Genomic DNA, 19,227 nt, shown 5'->3' on the forward strand with positions numbered 1-19,227 from the left:
GAAAAGAGAGGTTGTTTGTTTCCTTGGAAAGTGTTGGCGCTTGTTGAGATCAGCTGGTCTGTTCGCTTATTTTTGGTGTAAACATGTGCAAATCATCTGGAGTTTGTTGCTGTACCAAAAACTCAATGATGGAGAAGCTTCAGCAAGTGTGCTATTAGTTATCTAAGCTGTCAGACTTTTTGTCAGGTTGACACTAAAAATGCATGAAAAATCTCAGACTTTCAGTGAAGAAGGGACTTTCCTAGGGAACCGAATGTTATCGAGATTTAGACCAGTAAGCTACAATTCAGATCACAATTAAAAAGTCAATGCGAAACCACTCAGAACACGCTAGCAGTCTCATAGACACAGCCATTCAGAACATCTTAGCAGCTGTATAGCAACACCCTGGCAACCACCCAACATAATACTGCAACATAGTAAATGGTTTAAATCTAATTGTAAAAATGATGACCTGACCTGACCTGACCGTGTGTGTATGTGGGATGGATGGATGGATGGATTGGATGGATGGACGGACGGATGGATAGATACGCCAATATGTAAGATAAATAATACAACAAATTTACAAAAAAAAATTTGTAATTTGAAATATTTACGTTTATTTAATTATTTTTCGTTTTACTAACCTTTAGCAATTTAATGTTGGACCCTGATCACAGGATTCCGCTCCTACACTAAGACACCAGCAGCTGAAGTAGTTTTGGAGCATTTTATAACATTCATTGTTCATTAAATGTCCTCTGTTGTGAACTAGACTCGCTTGTTCTCTCGGGCCTCAATGGTCAAAAATGTCAGTTTTTTTCAGTGTTTTGATGATGTCACAGGAAGTAATCAGTAGAGCTGTTTTGCACAATCTTTCTCCTTCTGTTTCTCTTTGCCTTTCTTTCATGATCATATGCAGTCGTTGGGAGGGCAAGTGGAGGTCAAGCGATAATGTCCTCTCACTTTAACAAATGATGAAGGGACCGCACCACCCCCCCACCACCCCCCTTCCTTCCACACACACACACACACACACACACACGCATACAGACTGCAATTCCTCGTCTTCATAGAGTGCTGCATGACACAGTGCAGAAGTCAGGCCTTGGCTCTCCTTCACTATGACCCTCTTTCTTCTCTGCAGTTTTTTCCCCTCCAGTCTTTTTTTGAATTACCGTTTTTTTTTTGTGGGGGGTTTTTGTGTGTTTTTTTTTTTTTTTTTTTGGTGGAGACCCATGGCATTGTCCTGACACATGTATACCACAGTGTAACAATCTGTAACTCATTAGCGGTGTGGTGTGCTGGGGCTCGCTGGAGCTCGGCCAGAGCTTCCAGCCTCTCTTACAGACAAACCCAGCACAGCATATAGAGCCCAGCTCAGCCACGAGAAGCCAGACGCGGGCTGTGAAGTCTGTCAACCCCTGCGCTGATCTGGACATGACAATGAGGCTGTTTGCAATCCAACAACTCTGATAATGTCAGTGTGGATGGGTGTTTAAATGTTTGGGATCGGTAAGAATGCTAATATGATGATTTGGTCCTCAAGAAAAATCTCTGATTATCAGTGTTGAAAATTATGGAAGCTTGTTTCTGCCACGTAATAAAACGATTTAAGAGATTATTGTGACTTTTTATCTCGCAATTCTGACTTTGAGGGAAAAAAAGTCAGAATTGCGAGATAAAAAGTCGCAATTACCTTTTTTATTCTGTGGCAGAAACAAGCTTTCATAGAAAATGGTTGTGCAGCTTAATATTTTTGTGAAAACCTTGCTACTTTTTTCAGGATTCTTTGTTGAATTAAGTTCAGAAGAACAGCTTTAATTTGAAACAGAAATCATTTCTAACATTATAAATGCCCTTACTATCACTTTTTATCAATCAAATGCATCATAATAAAGCAGCATCCACATAGACACCCAAGTATTTATAAGATGACACTGTTTCAGTCTGAATGTTATGTACAGCCACTGGTGTTATATATATCCTGGAAGTCCAAAAATCATTTCCTTTGTTGTATTTCCATTTATAATAAGTGAGTTCCTTTCACACCACTCAACCGATCTGTCTGTACAACATGATGAATACTAGAATCATCTTCAATATCTAAAAAAAGACAACAGCACAGAACAGCTAAGATATTCCGAAAGTCACTTTTTGTGTCTCATAGAAAAAAAAAGTCAAATGGTTTTGGCAGCATGAGGATTAGTAAATGATGACACAATCGTCTTTTCTTTAAAGTCATAATCGTTTTGCCGTTTTTTTGTTTTGTTTTTTTTTTCGCTCTGAAGGACCTCAGAAGGAACCGTCTGCGTATTTCTCATTCCTCCATCTGTGGCTGTAGCCACGTATCATTCCTGTTCTCTTCAGCCGTTTGTTTTTTTTAGTCACATTGTAAGAATGCATTATGTGTAATGTGTAGATGAGAAACAGGTTTGGATGATGCTGTCACGATGAGGTCATCACGCTTTTTTCCAGACCGTCTGGCTCAGCCAGTGAGTAACGTCCAACCATCAGATTGCTGTCGCATCAACTCCGAGCGCCAACCCTTAAAGCAACAGTGCCATTTTAGAGACCTTTTCACTTCAGTCATGTTTCTTTTCTCCCCCCGAGCAGCCCACCAGCCCCTTCTTCTTGTCTCCTCCCCTTCTCCCCTCATCCCTCAAATCTTTCCATCTTTTCTTCCGTTTTTCCGCCACGGTATGCAGATGTGTGGTCCGTGTTGCTATGACTGATTCATTCGTCCTGCAGGGAGTTTATGGATAGATGTGATTAGGTCGTATTTGAGACTCCAAAACACTAACAGCAATATGAGAAGCTTGGTGAAGTCTCTTGTGTGAAGCCACATCTGACGGCCTGTGGGTTCACTGGAGAACTGACGGTTGTCAGTGGTTAGCATGAGAGGCTTGGGACAGAGGAATATGGGCTTTTGTGATCAGCGCATGTATGTTTAACTGCTTTTAGTAGTTGAGCTCTTTCTCGCTCGCTCTCTTTTTCTTATTTCTTTCTAAAGTATTAATATTGTCATTGAGAGTAGACAAAACGCATATGGTGTGGGTTTATATTTATTACAGATGTTAAAATACCTTGCTGTGGCCTTGTGCTGCTTTGTTTGGAAAGGTCGACTGAGTTTAGTAAAGCAAAGATGTTCACTAGATGTTCGCTTGCATTTGGCTGACACTCCTTTAGCATGGCAGTACATTTTTTCTTTGATCTCAGAGGATGCCAGAATGTATAATGAATATATTAAAATTATTTTATTTGTGATATACCATTTAAGATTAAAATATTACTACATTTATTATTACTTTTAGTTTAATATATTGTGTAATTATTATTTATTTAAATTATCTACATTTTTCCAATATTTTATTAGTTAACTACCGTTAAAATGATTTTTAAGGTGATGTAGTAACATTTTACTTAAGTTCTGAGTAACATTAATTAACTACATGTACTATAGAGTTACAGTTAGGATTAGGATTTTATGCTTAGTTACTTGAAATGATGCATCATTTACTGTTATTACTATAGTAAGTACATGTAGTAACGTGTAACTACGTCACCTTAAAATAGTGTTAATACTTTTATTCAGCAGTTACAAAACCTTTGTAAAGTTTCTTTTGAACTTTCTATTCATTAAAGAATCCTGAAAAAATGTATATTACGATTTCCACAAAGTTATTAAGCAGCCTGACTGTTTTGAACATTGATGATAATAATAAGAAATGTTTTTGGTGCACCAAATCAGCATATTAGAATGATCACAGGAATAAATTACATTTTAACATATTTTATTTTATATATATATATATATATACAGTAAATAAGGCCTCCTTTTGCAGCCAAACATCATCAATTAATCTTGGGAATGACAGATACATGTGTTTCACCCCACGCCAGAGGGATTTTGAGCCATTCCTCTTCTAGAACAGTGGCCAGGTCACTATGTGATGCTGGTGGAGGAAAACGTGTTCTGGCTTACTCCTCCAAAATACCCCAAAGTGGCTCAAAAATATTCAGATCTGGTGACTGTGCAGGCCATGGGAGATGTTCAACTTCACTTTCATGTTTATCAAACTATTCTGTCACTAGTCTTGCTGTGTGTATTGATGCATTATCATGCTGATACATGGCACCCCCTTCAGGGTACAATGCTTGAACCATTAGTCCTCCGGAAGGGTTGGGTCGTGACGTGCCCATCAAGCACAGCAGGGAAAGCCTTGATATTTCAGACCAAACCATCACTGATCCACCCAGTGCTTCACTCTGGACAGCAACAGTCGGGTGTTAAGCCTCTTTGGGGCCTTCCACACCGTAACTCCCAGGTATGTGGGAAAGACAGTGAAGATGAACTCCAACAGACCTTGGTTTGGTCCAAGGTTTGCACTGTTGGGACCATTGACACCAACATTTTGCATTGGCAAGAGTGACCAAATGTTTGGCAATAGCAGCTTGACCATGAATATTGACTTTGTGGAGCTCCCAACGAGCAGTTTTTTTTTTTTTCATGTATATACAATCCCTTTCAGACAGATTCCTCTTGCGTCGACAGTTACTCCTGCTGGATGTGGTTCGTCCTACAGTACGTGTTGGTACGCTGATGTTACCCTGGATATTATCGCTCTCGATGCACCACAAAGACTCGCCGTCCTGGTCACAGATGAGCCAGCGTCTCGCTGCGCACCAACAGTTTTTCCTCTTTTGAACTCTGATATGTCTCCCATTATGTTGTGTGGGGATTGCAATATTTTATGGACAGCTGCTACTGCTCTGCTAATTCAACCTTCACACTCTGCTCTTACTGATGGAATGTAAAATCAGTGAAGATTCGCCACCAGGCCACGCATATATAAGCGTGAAACCTCCAATACTAGTTTCATTGTCCAACTGGTATTAATATACACATTTCAGTAGCACTTTATTTCACAGTCCAGTTCCCCATGTACATACTATGTACATGTTATAGTTATTACAATTACTGGGTAAAAACTAGCCCTAACCCAAACCTAACCTTAGCCCATGTAGTTACCTTAAATTAACCAGTACTTTCTGAGGTAAATAGACTGTAAGTACGCATAGGTGTGCGTACTGTAAAAAAATAATAATAATTAAATGCAAAAAACTACATAAATTAAATGAAAAGATTTTTTTTTTTTTTTTTTTTTTTTACACTGTTCAAATATGGTAGTTTGTTTCTTAAGATTTTGTTTCTTTCCTCTGATCGAAATGTTTTGATGACGCCTCCAAAAAATAGTGTCTGACTCAAAAAAAGGACACGCTCTGAATCAATCACAATAGAACATAAAGAAAACAGCATTCCCCCACCCACTTCATTTATGTCAAACATCACCAACAAAAGCTTGTGTTTTGACTGAAGTCAAAGCCGCAGCGAAGCACAGACCGTGGTGGAACAGTTTTCGCTAACGTATCAGCACAGGATTAGCAAAACAGGATCTGCTCGATATTAAGCAGCTTTTGTCATAGTGCAAATTGCTAAATGCACATATAATCATTTCAGAGTTTGTGGCTTCTGTAGTGATTGTTCCTCATTACCTGTGCCAAATATCAACACCGCACACATACTGTACTGAAACTGCTGCCGTCATGATAGTCAGAGGTCAGAGATGACTGTTTGGTCTCTGCTCATTCATTAATAGAAGTGACATTCAAGATGCGTGTGCGTGTGTGTGTGTGTTGGTCCTTCAAAACGAAGGTTGTCGCCTACAGCACCAGCTGTTTTCTGTTAACATCACACCTGTTCATGCTAAAACCTGTAAACAACAGATTACGTTTAGTCACAGGACAGCGTTACTAATGAGTTTATTTAGACCCGCACAAAGGTCTAAGAACGGTCTTTAAACAAAGAGATCTCGTCATAGTAGTAGTACTAGAACCCGTCACATCTGTAGTGGTTTTGTGATGACTCTTCACGAGAGGATTCGAATGACTGTGCGGTTCAAATGCTAAACTCAAGCAGGTTACCAGCAAACACTTATCTGGGATCAGTCTCTCCCCCCCTCCCCCCCCCCCCCCCCCGGCACATTGTCACCCTGACAGTCATACGGGGAACCGTAGAGCTGATCTGAGATGGAGCGCGTTATTGTTTGTGTGTCAGTCTTGCAAAGGAGTCAACCTGTGCTTTCCAATTATCTGTAACAAGACATAAATGAATAGTGTTGGTTCTGTGACTCACAAAGTGATGGAGTGAATAAACAGCAAGATCTATTAGACGGCTTGGATAGAAAGAGTATGGGTAATTATGGCGTACAGGCCTGAACACAGCACAGATAGATGGAGAGAGAGCGAGCGAGAGACAAGAGGAGGAGGCTTGAACTGTATGTCTGCTAAATTTATCATGAGCCCTTTGGGAGCAGTGAAATGAGAACAGTGGCCTATTACTGCTAAGAAGGTGTTTTATTGAGAATATGCCGACATTCTGCCCAGGGGAAACGGCATGGGAGAGGGGGTACGACCGTGTGTGTGTGTGTGTGTGTGTGTGTGTGTTCATATGAGCGGCTGCATGCATTATGTGTGCGTACCTTGCTTGAGCATGTGTTTTTTTTTCATAAGTGTGTCTATGTGCCCTGAGAGTGTTTGTCAGAGAAACAATGAAGTATTTCATTGTATCATGTATAGACTTTTAACTCTTCATTTCTTTAGGTCAGTAATTAAGACACTTTAGGTCAGTCTCTTGTGGACTACAGAAACCACGGTCCCACAAACTGACACTACAATGTTTTTTTGTGAATATGATCATTATTTTGTGTTGTTGTTTATGTACAGTACCATAGCATGATGTATTATTATTTGATACTACCACAATATTTTCTTCTAAGGGTATTACTTTTATAAAGGTATTCATTTAATAATCATATATGTTGTTTATTTTTATTTATTGTTGTGCTTGTTTTTATATTGCTATTGTAATGTCTTTACTGTTTCATTTTGATTTTCAAATTATTATAATCTTTCATACATTAAATGTATTATTAACATAATGCAAAATATAAAAAGTACTATTATCTTGCCTAAATATGATTTTTTTTATTATCATTATTACATGCAGGAGTTTAAAATAATGCTTATATTCTAATTTAAAAAAATCTATTGACTAAGGCAGTAAGTATAAAATAACACACACCACGGCTGCGAACGGTTAGAACATAAGTGCTCAGAGCTAGCAAGTGATTAAAACATCACCACCTTCTCACTTTTTTTTTATTATAAAAGAGGGAAGTTTAGCCTTGGGTTTTGAGTGTGTCATATAAAATTTACCAGTAGAGGGCGAAGCAACTTTTCTGTGTTTTCCCCCTCTTTTTTAATAAAAAAAAAAAAAAAAAAAAGTGAGAAGGTGGTGATGTTTTAATCACTTGCTAGCTCTGAGCACTTATGTTCTAACCGTTCGCAGCAGAAGTGGAGCTGCGGTGTGTGTTATTTTATGCTGTGGAAATTAGTGGATTTGGAAGGAGTTGGACTGTGAATTGAACCCACACACAGTCAGTCTGTGAATTGAAACAGCAGCCTTTTCAATATTTAAAGTTTGACTCTAAAATAGATTAGAATGTACACTTTAAAGTGTCTGAAAAATTGTAGATTTATCCTAAAATTTTATATAAAAATTATGTAAAAAAAAAAAACTATTTTACATTTAAATAACTATAATTTATATACTTATAATATGAAAGAGAGCGCAAAATCCTCCTTTTTTTCTTATTCAAATGAAGAGGTGTTACTATAAACAATTGCACTTTATAAGAACAAAAACAACTTGCAGATGCTCTCGGTTTCTTTCTCTCTGTCAGATAGTGTTTGCTTATCTGTTGTTTAATTAAAGGGGTCTCTTTTCTTCACTCTTCCATTGTTTCACCAGCACGGACAAAACCTTTACTAGGGTCAAAGGGTTAATAGCCATCAACTGTGCTGCTTTTTTCTTTTTGTTTTGTTTTGGTTCTTTTTGTTCTCTCTCTCTCTCTCTCTCTCTCTCTCTCTCTCTCTCTCTCTCTCTCTCTCATTTTAATAGGGTCCCACACAAAGGCATTGCTTCACCTGCCCCCTCCTCCTCCAAACACACACACGGCCTGCGGCGGCCCCTGCCGCTGCTTGTGTCCCCATTTGAATTGATTATGTTTAGAGGGCTGCTTGTGATTGGTGGAGAAAGGGCGTGGTTGATTGGATAGTTTTGTATCTTGTCAGCTAGGGAGCAACCTTGCGCGTGCAATCTGTCCATATCCCCGGGAAAAAGGCTCGAGACGCGGCAGCACACGCTCACTGTAAACGCCTCTCTCTCTCGCTCGCTCGCTCGCTCGCTCTCTCTCTCTCTCTCTCTCGCGCTCTCTCTCTCTCGCTCTCCGCACCGCGACTCGTGTCTTCTCATCTTCCGCGATCCTCCAAACGGCCCAGCTTCACTCTGTTTACCCTGCCAGCCAAATGGAGTTTGTCAGGTTTGTCAATATGATTGATTCTGTAATTTTTCAGTGAAAGAGCTGTTTCTGTTGCCGTAGAAAAGTTTTACAATGCATTGCGTCCAGGGGAAAAGGAAAAGAGGTTTCTCTGCATGCTGTTTAGTTTCTATCATGCTGGTTGGTTAGGAGACGCTGTGTAAACACTGTGATGCGATTACAAGTTGATGTTTGAAGCTTCTCCTTTCACTTGCAGCTTACAAGCGCAGGATTTTTACGAGGCTTTTGTTAAATGTCATTCTGTGCTGTACATATATGTTTTTTTTAAAGACTTTTATAGTTATGCAGAAACTTATGCAGCTTTTTTCAGGTGTAAAAATGTTTTTAGATTGCACATGCTATTCAATGTTGGATTTAATTATATTTTAAGTTAGATTGTTTAGTTCTGTGTTGCATTCCTGTGTGTGTGTGGGGGGGGGTGGGGGGTGAGGGGGTGGGGGGTTGCTCCCCTTCAGGATTTGACACTTGTATCATGGGCCCTCGTGTGTGTGTGTGTGTGTGTGTGTGTCAGTGTGTATCAGTGTGTGTGTGTGCACATGCCAGTGGTTTGATCACTGAAACTAAGGCAAAGTTTTGACACTCTCCTTTACTAGTTTTGAATGCAGTTATTTTCTTTGATTGCTTGTTTTAAAGATATTTACGTTTAAAATACTAGTTTTATATTTTAGTGATGCATTTAAATGTTATTAAAGGAAATGATTTAAATGCTGAGATGCATTAGTTAGGACAAAAGTTTGTGGTTGTCATCATTATTCAGAATGCAATGATTGTGAAGTTTGGGACTCGAGGTCAGGGGGGACGCTTCAGTTCGAGGATCGAGAGAGGGAACGACTGGACGTGTGGAAAGTAAAGGCTAAACAGGGAGCCCCGCGGAGGGTAACGCCACACAGCTGTGACCACCGGGCCCCTTCGTTTAGAAAGCGTGAGAGCTGATTGGGCTGACAGTTTGTAATCAGACTTGATTTATTGTTCATTAGTAGTGCATTAGGGTCCGCTCTGGCTGGGGCCGAACCGCATTTATGTTGTGCCCTGACAGGCCGTGAGCCTGCCAACACCTGTCATTCCTACCGCTCGACACGTATTAGCGGCCACGACCATGTTGGTGTGTGAGAGAATATTCACGTGTGTGTTTACATGAGACTGGAGAACAAGCAAACTGTGTGAGTTAAATAGATATTTTCCCATAAGAAAGGGAAAAAGGAGTTGGGTGGGGGGGTTATCTGGTCAGTCGTTCATGTGGCTGACCTCTTTCACAGACATATTGCTCTACATTATGTGGTAAGAATCGAGAATACTTTGGTGATGACACACGGCATTGCCAGCTGTTCTTTTCTGTTGTCTTTTTTCCTTCATTCTCCCACAGAGGAAAAAACTTTAGTTTTTTTTTTTTTTTTTTTTTAAGATGCATTTGTTCTTCCTTTTCTCCTACTCGGTTTCCAGAAAGCACACCAGGTGAGCATTCTCTCAGGAAAGAGCAGCATAGTGACGAATTGCTCTGAAAGACAATTTTATGATATACAGCAAAAAAAAAAACATTCTTCCTCAACTCACACATCTGCAACTTTTTACTTTCTAAACTAATTTTAGGGCAGAACAGAGATTTAGAGATTACATTCGGTAGAACTTATTGGCACAATTTTTGTAAAAGTTTTGATTTTATTTCACAAATAAAACAAAGGTAAACTCAGTTGTGTCGTCTTTGTGCATATTAGCTCATGCAACATGCCAACAGTTTCTTCCACTCAATATTAATCAACCCTGACGAGGAACATCACAACGTGGCCGATGAAAAGAAATCCCAATTTACCGAAACCTTCATGTGATGTCATGGAAACACGGATTAGCGTTGTTGTCGTTTGGCGTTGTGCAGAATGAGACCTCTCCCGTGCGAGGATGTGACGACCATTGTCTCGAGTAAATTCTCAATTTGAGGGGGATTTGTGTGGCTGTGATCTTAATTAAATCTCCACCGACTCCAATAACACATCTGAAGGCATGTGCGACGTTGCGTAACCTCGCTGAGCTGGTAAACCATAAATCATATCAGTGGGATGAGTAGAGCAAAAGAGAGAGAGAGAGGAAAGGGCGTTAGGGTGTACTGGAAAGGTGTAAAGTGGTCGAAGGCAGTTTGTCGACACCATTGTTTTTAGTGGCACGTGTCAGACTGAGTTGAGCGGGAGACGTTCAGCGGTTTTGCTTTGTCTTGTTTTAGTGTGTGAGAGGAGAGTCACGTCAAGGGTCACTTGGGGTTGTGTTGAGGTTGTTAGAAATGATTATTGCTGCCAGTCATGTCTGTAAGGTTGCTTTTACAAGATCTCCACCACAATGTCATATTTACCAGTGGGAAACTCTCTGAGCGTGTTAGTTAAATAATCATGGTGGTAGAACAGTGGATTTGATTATAAACTGTAATTGTAAAACATGTTGTAAACTGCTTATGAAGAATCGTTAGAATGGCTTGCAAAGAAAAATATGACTAATTTAGTCTAGTATTTAATTAAACAGAAATTAGTCCCATAATTCTTTGTGGCAGCATATTTAATGTTTAATTTAAAAAAGAAATATTAAATTAATGATAATAATACATTTAATATACTTTTTTTTTCCGATAAATTTCTTGTGATGTTCCTCATTTGTAAGTTGCATTGGATAAACGTGTCTGCTAAATAAATAGATTATACAGTATATTTAATGCTCATCCTTTGCTGTTTATTTAGTGGTGCTAGAAATAAACAAAGCAGTCTTTGTTGGGAAGTGAGAACTGGGGAAATAACTTTGAATTTGGCCAAAGCGTGCATTTAATTCTGACCACAGTCACTTGAGCGCACAGCACATCGTAATTTCTGAACGCATAAGTAGGCACTTCCATGAAGGCAGTAGATGCCAAGGGTCAGGATATAAAATATAAATATATGAATTCAATATGCAGGTTTTCATTCAAGTTTTTGCATCCTAAAATGCAGAAAGATGAGAAAAAGTAAAAAAAAAAAAAAGCTTTTAAATCTGGGTTAGTTTGTGTGATTGTGTTTATTTTTTTGTGCTCGAATCCCAGGCAAACACTTAGCAAAACATGCACATGCCTGTGCCACATCCGTAATGCATCCACCTTCAGTTTGTGTGCAAGATTAAGTGAGTATCCCCTGAGTCCCGGGGCTGATGGTCCACCCACCCCTTCGGGACACCCACCTGCAGTGGGGTTGAGTTAGTGTGGGAAAGGCAAAGCTGAACCTCATGCTCTCCTTTGCCCCTGCTTGTTTGTTTTACGGCAGACCGGGCCAGCTCTACTGAGAACTTGTTTGTTTGTGGTTTAGAAGTTAATTAAAGCGCAATCTGGATTTTTGTTTTTACAGTTGCCTTGAATGGACCGCTTTCCCCCCGCAGAATCTGCTCGGTAAATGGGCAGAAAATGTGACTATGATTATCCTGTTTATGTGAACTGTAAACGGGCTGCGCGAGAGCCAAAGCGAGGAAGAGGGAATGGGAATTGTTCGCTATTCAGAAGCGGCTGGGGGAGATTAATATATCTTTGCTTCAGCCCTAGAGATTTTTTGGTTTCATAACAATAATAATAATAGTACATGCATGTTTTCATAAATGCATTAATATTAGACAAGACTATCTCCATTTAATACATTAGGAATGCAAATTCCATGTTAAACTGGATTTTTTTTACTTTCTAAGCAGAATTTTTTTACTTGTTAAATGAATTGTTTTAGAACTTTTAAAAAACATTTGAGCAAAACAAAATTTCCAGAAATGAAAATTGTGCATTCAAATGAATAATTACAGCTCGCACGTAGTATGAAATCCTTTTTTTCCACGGCACTCCATGCCAAATGAGCGTACGGACAGTGCTATTCCCTATATCTCTGGACAAGGTAAACCAAGAGGCTTCAAACACACCAAACCTCCTCTGATTTCTCAAGGGCTTGTTATTTTGTACTTCTCAATTCTATTTGATGTCCTGACAAAACAAGATGACACCGGGGAGCTGGCATTAAAATTTGATTTTCTTTTTTTTCTGCCCTCTTTCTTTCTTTCTGTCTTTCTTTCTTTGCAACCTGTTTCCGTGCGTCCAGTTCAATGTACGAGACGCTCTGATTGAAGTTGCCCCCCTTCGCTCTTCATCTTAATTGCCTATCTCTCTTTCCCTCTCTCTCTCTTTTTTTTTTCTCGTTCTCTCCGTGCATGACATTTTGCTCTCTCAGGAAGAATGCGTTCTTCATTAAGTCAGTATCAGTGTTTCTGAGGTTCGTCAGATGTTTCCTCATTAGAGCCGTATTTTTGGATGGCGTTTCCTGTTCATAGTCATGGACTGAAGATGAACTGGACGGTGGATATGAGCGCCAGGCTTACGCTCCATCTCTCAGCTGGCATCGTTTTGTTGTATCCCTTGTGATTCATCATTCACATTCACAGGACTGTTTCACATCGTGTAACATCATTCATTTTAATGCCCACAAATGTTTGCACTTTATATTTGATTGAAGAGGCAAAGTGATTAAAATATATATATTTTACGTATTATTTTTACATTTATTTTAATGATTGGTCTTTTTTGTTACATTGACATTTTATGGTGTTTTTTTTTACATTTACATTTTTACGTTTTCTTTTTGTTACATTTACCTACTTTAGGTTTTTGGGAGTTTTTTTGTTATTTTTTTTACTTTTCATTATTTTATTTACATTAGTGACCGCTTTCACAGACAAGGCTTAAACGTAGTCCCAGACTAAAATGCATGTTTAAGCGGTTTTAACTGAAAGCAACTTGCTCTGACATATCTTGTATGTGCCAGTGCCACTGTTTTGTCTCAAGATTCACACCAGTAAGTTTTTTTTTTTTTTTTTTTTTCTAATGCAACTTTATAAAAGCTACTTGAATGTCCTAATTGAACTAAGGCCTAATTCCTGGCTTAATCTAAACCCTGTCTATGAAACTTGGCTTAAGTATCAGCTTCACTTGTTGTTAATTTTTGCACATTGCAGATGTTTGCATGTGTTGGCATGCGAATGTTGAGTGTACAGCATATGATGTGTGTGTGTGTGTATGTGTAGTTTGGGTAGGGCCTGTGGACAGCAGGCCTGCGCTAGCACATTGCCTACAGTACAGTCACATAGCAGCTGTTTGAGTACGTTTCACTTTCTGTGTGTTAATGTGCTACACTCACACCTGGCCTACCTACACCTCTTTCTAGTGAAATTAATAACCTTCAACTTTCTGAACTATGCTCACTTTTCTTTTCTCCTAACAATTCTTTCTTGGCAAACAAGTTTTGTTCTTTTTAAAACTTGTCCACATGACAGCTGAAATATGCGTTCATAAAATTCCCATCTCGTTTAACCAGATATATGCTTTATCTCATAGCGCTTTCATTATGAGACGACTTGAAATATGTATTTGTTCTTTCCTCACCTCTTATCAAGCGATACGGCCATTTACCGCAATTCATAATAATAATTTCATTCCGCACACTTCCACAATTACGGCCAGAGGAGAAGAGCGAACAGCTCTGAGCAGTAAGCAGTGGTATCCCTCACTCCTCTTAAGTGCTGCTGATATAGTGGCCAGGATGATATTTTTCAGCTGAAGTGCTTCTCTTCTGCGGCAGGCCTGTCTTAAAGAGATTCCAGCTCATTCACCAGCGGATTAAATGCTAGTAGTTACAATGATCAATAGGTTAAGAGGAGGCCCATCCCTCTCTCCACTAATGACCTCAGTGGTAATGGGCAGTAAAATGTGAGCTGTAATAGCCTTTCCGCTAGAGCTGAGGTTTGGTAGAAGTGGACACACACACACACACACATGTTCATGCAGTAAATGAGGGTGTGAAGCTGGTGTCAGTGTGTCTGTAAGGTGTAGATATAAAGGGTTTAATTGGAACAGGCTGGCATCGTAATTTTTCGTGTCCAGAGAAGTTAGTAAATGTTTAGTTGTTAGTTTGTTTTACAAAGCATTTACATTTTTACTTCAGATGTTTAAAAGGATTTATGTGGTAGTTTCAACTGTAAATTTAATGTATTTAAAAATTTTGATTGGTTTCGAGAACATTTCCACCCTTCACAAAAAAAAAGAACTTAAAAATGGTAACACTTTACAATAAGGTATCATTCATTAACAGTTAATTTATTAACTTACTTGAACTAACAATAAGCAATACATTTGTTACAGTATTTATTAATCTTTGTTAATGCTAGTTAATAAAAATCGGCCGTTCATGTTAGTTCAAAGTGCATTAACTAATGTTAACCAATACAACTTTTGATTTTAATAATGTATTTGTGAATTCTGAAATTAACATTAAGATTTTGTATGTCTAATTGTCTAATGCTGTAGAAGTGTTGTTCATTGTTAGTTCATATTAACTAAAGGGGAAACCGTATTGTAAAGTGTTACCCAAAAATTAAATATGTTAGTTTATTACACTTTTTACTTGGCCATTTCAGTCAAGATTTTCTTTTTTTATTCAAAACCAAAGATTGTTTTAGAAATTGCATTCATATAAAATGGAATGTTTGTTGTAAATGTTTATTCTCAAACATTTATGAAAATTTTAAAAAGCATTTTTTTTTACAAAAATGGTCAAAATCAGCAAATACATTTTTTTGCTGAGTGTAAATGTTTGTTCATGTTTTATGTTGAAAATTGAAGTCTGATCAAATGAAATTCGTTTGTAAATTTAAGTTTAAAAAATCTGTCTCTTTCAATTGTTAAATAAAAACTGATTTATTGCAATTATAAATTGGTAAGGATTTCAGTCAAGAATAAATGTGCAAACGTGCATCTGGTGTTGTCTGCGTGTTTTAGCTCGTATTGTCTCACCACCACCCACTCGTCTGCCTCTCTGACCTTCAGAATAGTTCATCAAAATTAGTGGCGCTGAGAAATAAGGACATGAGTGCATAATGACTGTGAAATGAAGAAATCAAGGGGTGCAGCCTATGCAAATGGTGCGCTAAGCCAAGTGAAAAATGGGCCGCATATTAAGACGTACCAACCGTGTGTTGCGGCGCCTGCCTGTGTGTTCAACTTTGATTCCAAGCACCACATATCCATTTTGGTGATGAGTTTATAACAAGTTCAACCCCGTTTGTGACATTGCATGTGTTTGAGGTTTTTTGTTGTTATATTTAGATTAGTTTGAAATAGGCGGAGGCAATGTGACAGTTAGCCCCGCCCCTTACACACTCATTTACATTCATCAAGACGTGACAAATTCAAACGCGTGTCAGCGGTTCTGAATCACAGATGCAATTGAGGTAACCTTGGTGAAGGGAGACTGTCGCCCTAATGTCTGGCCAATCTGCAGCAGATGTGAGACATACATCTGCGATCTCGCACACGCTTGCTAAAACACACTGGGGATATGTGTTAACAGTTGCAAATGCCCGCCGCTATCAAGTTCAGCACAGACTTGGTTTGTCACCCAATGTCACAAAGGAGATTTTAATGGCGCGGTGTATCAGAGAAAGGCTGACACTGAGACACACGCGTGTACTGTATTCACACAGCCTCTTCTCTAATTAAAGACCCCTGTCAACAGCACGAGAACCCTCTCAATGTCATCACACGCCATTTTCTTTTACGCCCATAATATGTGTACTCTTTTTATTCCTCTTAAGCTTGTTTGTGTGCCCTTAAATGTGTTTTGATATATTTTTTAGAGAGGGACATTTTTTTTCGGTACTTCCGCACTAACAAAGAACACAGTCGACAACACGTCCTGCATTGACACGATTACATTTGTGTTAATTGATATTCAGCGATTTTAAGTTTACGCACACAACAAAACGGTACACCGTGAGAGTTGTGACCCATTTTAGTGAAGTATCGCAGGGACAAGAAGCTTCACGCTGATGAAGAGGGGGGAAAACAATCATGAAAAAAAATGAAAATACAAAACGTATTCAAACAGTCAGAAGCAAAACATGGACAGCACTCCAGAATAATGGCCAGTGGCCTTGTCTCTAGAGTGGGGCGTTTGATGATGGGGGACGCTCTGTGGTTGTTCAAGTGTGTTTGTGTGTGTGTGTTAGGGTTTTCTCTTTGTATCTGTCAGTCTCCCATCAGTCAGCAGCTTTGGCTTCTCATATCACTGGTTCTGAAAGCTCCTCAGGTGGTTTTGTTTGAGAACAGATCTTGATCTCATAGCACATTCATCTGGTGACAAGCTACTGATAAGACATTTGACACGTTATCTTTAGTGTATGTATTGTGAGTACGTTTTTATGTGATTATCCAATTGCCATTGTATTCATATGTCCGTCCTCTTTCTGTGTTTGCGTAGGTCCCAGTTTCTGTTGCTATGATGACACCACAGGTCATAACTCCTCAGCAGATGCAGCAAATCCTCCAACACCAAGTTCTGAGCCCCCAGCAGCTCCAGCTGTTACTGCAACAACAACAAGCACTGATGTTACAGCAGGTACTTGCCCTCGTTCTGTGTCATACCGGATATATTCCTTCCGTTTGAATGTCTCAAATATTACTCAGGTTTAAACAAACACTATGGCATTACAAGAATTCTAATTAAATTATAAGCCTTGAGGATCTTTGCGTCACGATGTGAAGCGGAGTTCAATAAATAATCTGAATAAACAATCTGGAATATAATATATAAATGTATTATAGTAATAATCTATTATAATAATATAGAATCTATTATAAAATGGCAACAACAGTTAACTACTTATAAATTCCTAATTGCCCTACAATTAGTTCCTTTCTCTTTTAATGTGTCAAACATACAGTAATTCCTCCCTTTCAACTGGCTTAACTGTTGCTCAGTCTATGTGACAAAGAGGATTTGTCATACATGTAGTAGTGAAGCAATAAACAGTTTGGTATATCTGTGACATGTGACTCAAAGAATTCCACAGACACTGTAGGTTAGTTCTTCCTGATTCTTGTGAAATTTGACTTTTGAAAGTTGTAAATTGTAAAGGTTATATATCATGAAGAACAGGATTTTGTATGTGGCAATGTGTAGACAATCTCGCAAATGTTCACAGCGCGAAACGTCTTCCTTATTCCCTTTCATTGCTATTCAATGTGATTTAGAAATGACAAAAATAGTATTATGCCACACGTATGTTAATGTTGAAGGTAATGTTAATGTTGAGGTATTTTACAGTACATTACTCTTTTAATTCTTAGGATCATAGTAGATGAAATCATCTCTTTTGTAGCATAATACTTGGTCTTCAGAAGAAAATAAATAAAACACAGCAGAAATACAGAAGAGGCGTCTTTAATTTATGACTCTGTGATTTTGCAGCAGCAACTCCAGGAGTTCTACAAGAAACAGCAAGAACAACTCCACCTTCAGCTCATCCAGCAGCAGCATGGCAGCAAACAGCAGAGTAAAGAGGTATGCTGACTGCATTACTTTACACACACACTCAGCCCTGGTGTTCATTACCTGCCCCCAGTGCATCAAGCAGCTGTTTCCCACCAACACAAGTACAGAATCATTCCAGCGCATTGGTGTCATCTTATTTTTGAGTTGAGTCGACAATGGGAAGAACCCTGTCCTGCTCTTGTATTTCTGCTCCGCGTCCTAACCAACCGCATCACTATAATGCAATAAGCACTAAAATCTTCCTTAATTTAATTCGAGTTCTTGTTCTAACCAGAGTCGCAAGATAAAACATTGATCTAGTTGTGTGACGTCGCCCCAGCATTATAATCTCAATGGTCCAAAATAATTCTCTAGATAACTGGACACTAAAATATACACTATATATATACTAGATAAAAAAATAAAATAAAAATAACTGTCACCAGCTGTGTTTCTGGCTGCTCTAATGACAGCAGGGGAAGGCAATGCTCTGGACAAAAGAAGCGATTATTGTGCGGTCAGAAGCAGTTCAAAGACAATCAGAGTTTCACTTCTTAACTTCCCCACTGAGAGCTTCGTTCTGTAACCGGAGAGAGCGTATAAATGAAGGCGAATGTTGTAAAACACACACACACACAGCCGTACACACACTTTCACATGCTTACTTCAAAGTCCCGCAGCTCGCTAATTAATGAACTGGGGGCTTCAGTTTGGACAAGTTGTGGTGCGTTGCCTCCATAAATCAATGCGACAGGACTGTTTCTCTTGCCTCTGACAGAAGCTGTCACTCTTTATCTCTCTCTATCTCTCTTTCCCTCTCTCTCATGTCAGAAGGACAGATGAGGGGAAGGGGACTCTAGAATGGGAGGGGGGTTGAAAAAAGGAGGGTGGCACCGTCAAAAGGAAAAAAAATTGATCAGCTGAATGGAACGTGACGAACAGGAAGGAAAAACACCATTTTAAAGAGTATTATGTATGATCACAGGAATTTGATGCAGCCCTCGAGAGGCTCTCCTCCGTCTGTGCATGTTTTTCTCTCTCACGCGCTCCCTCTCCCTCCCCCCCTCCTTCGGCTTTCTCTCGCGCAGCCATCAAAAGATGGAATACGAATTGTTGCAGCGACTCCCCCCACGGGGGTCAGACAATAACCCCCCGCTGCTGCTTTGTGCCTCTTTTATTTAAAAGACAACAACATTTCTTAGGTTTTCAAAGATTTTTAACTTTGGATTGGAGGCGAGGCAATAAAAGGGCCTGCCAGCGTCAGTCTGGATCATGTTGTCATCTGCTCTATTCTCGCCTCTCTCGCGTGCCACTCCGAGTTAACCTCCCATTCGCTATGCCAGGCTGGCGTTAGGTTAGCGCTCGTGCGATGAGGAAGATCTCAAGCTCATCCTTCAGGGTGACGTACAGATGAAAATCAACACAGTTTATGATACGGTTCA

The 19,227-nt window shown here is 39.2% G+C and overlaps 1 protein-coding gene across 8 annotated transcripts in view; it reads left to right on the forward strand.

Moving 5' to 3' along the window:
- The window catches only part of foxp1b (forkhead box P1b), a 208,046-nt gene that overhangs the window by 149,813 nt on the left and 39,006 nt on the right, over positions 1 to 19,227 (forward strand). For 4 of the 8 annotated variants that reach the window (XM_081381534.1, XM_081381536.1, XM_081381533.1 and 1 more), the window contains 2 exons: positions 16,733 to 16,870; positions 17,723 to 17,815. In XM_081381534.1, coding sequence (XP_081237660.1) covers positions 16,733 to 16,870; positions 17,723 to 17,815 — 231 coding nt within the window. Of the gene's footprint in view, positions 1 to 8,135; positions 8,427 to 16,732; positions 16,871 to 17,722; positions 17,816 to 19,227 lie in introns of those variants that run through there. The other 4 variants (XM_081381539.1, XM_081381538.1, XM_081381540.1 and 1 more) reach the window with 4 other exon arrangements.

The sequence above is a fragment of the Scardinius erythrophthalmus genome, assembly GCF_964197995.2.
Source record: "Scardinius erythrophthalmus genome assembly, chromosome: 12".
Lineage (NCBI taxonomy): Eukaryota > Metazoa > Chordata > Actinopteri > Cypriniformes > Leuciscidae > Scardinius > Scardinius erythrophthalmus.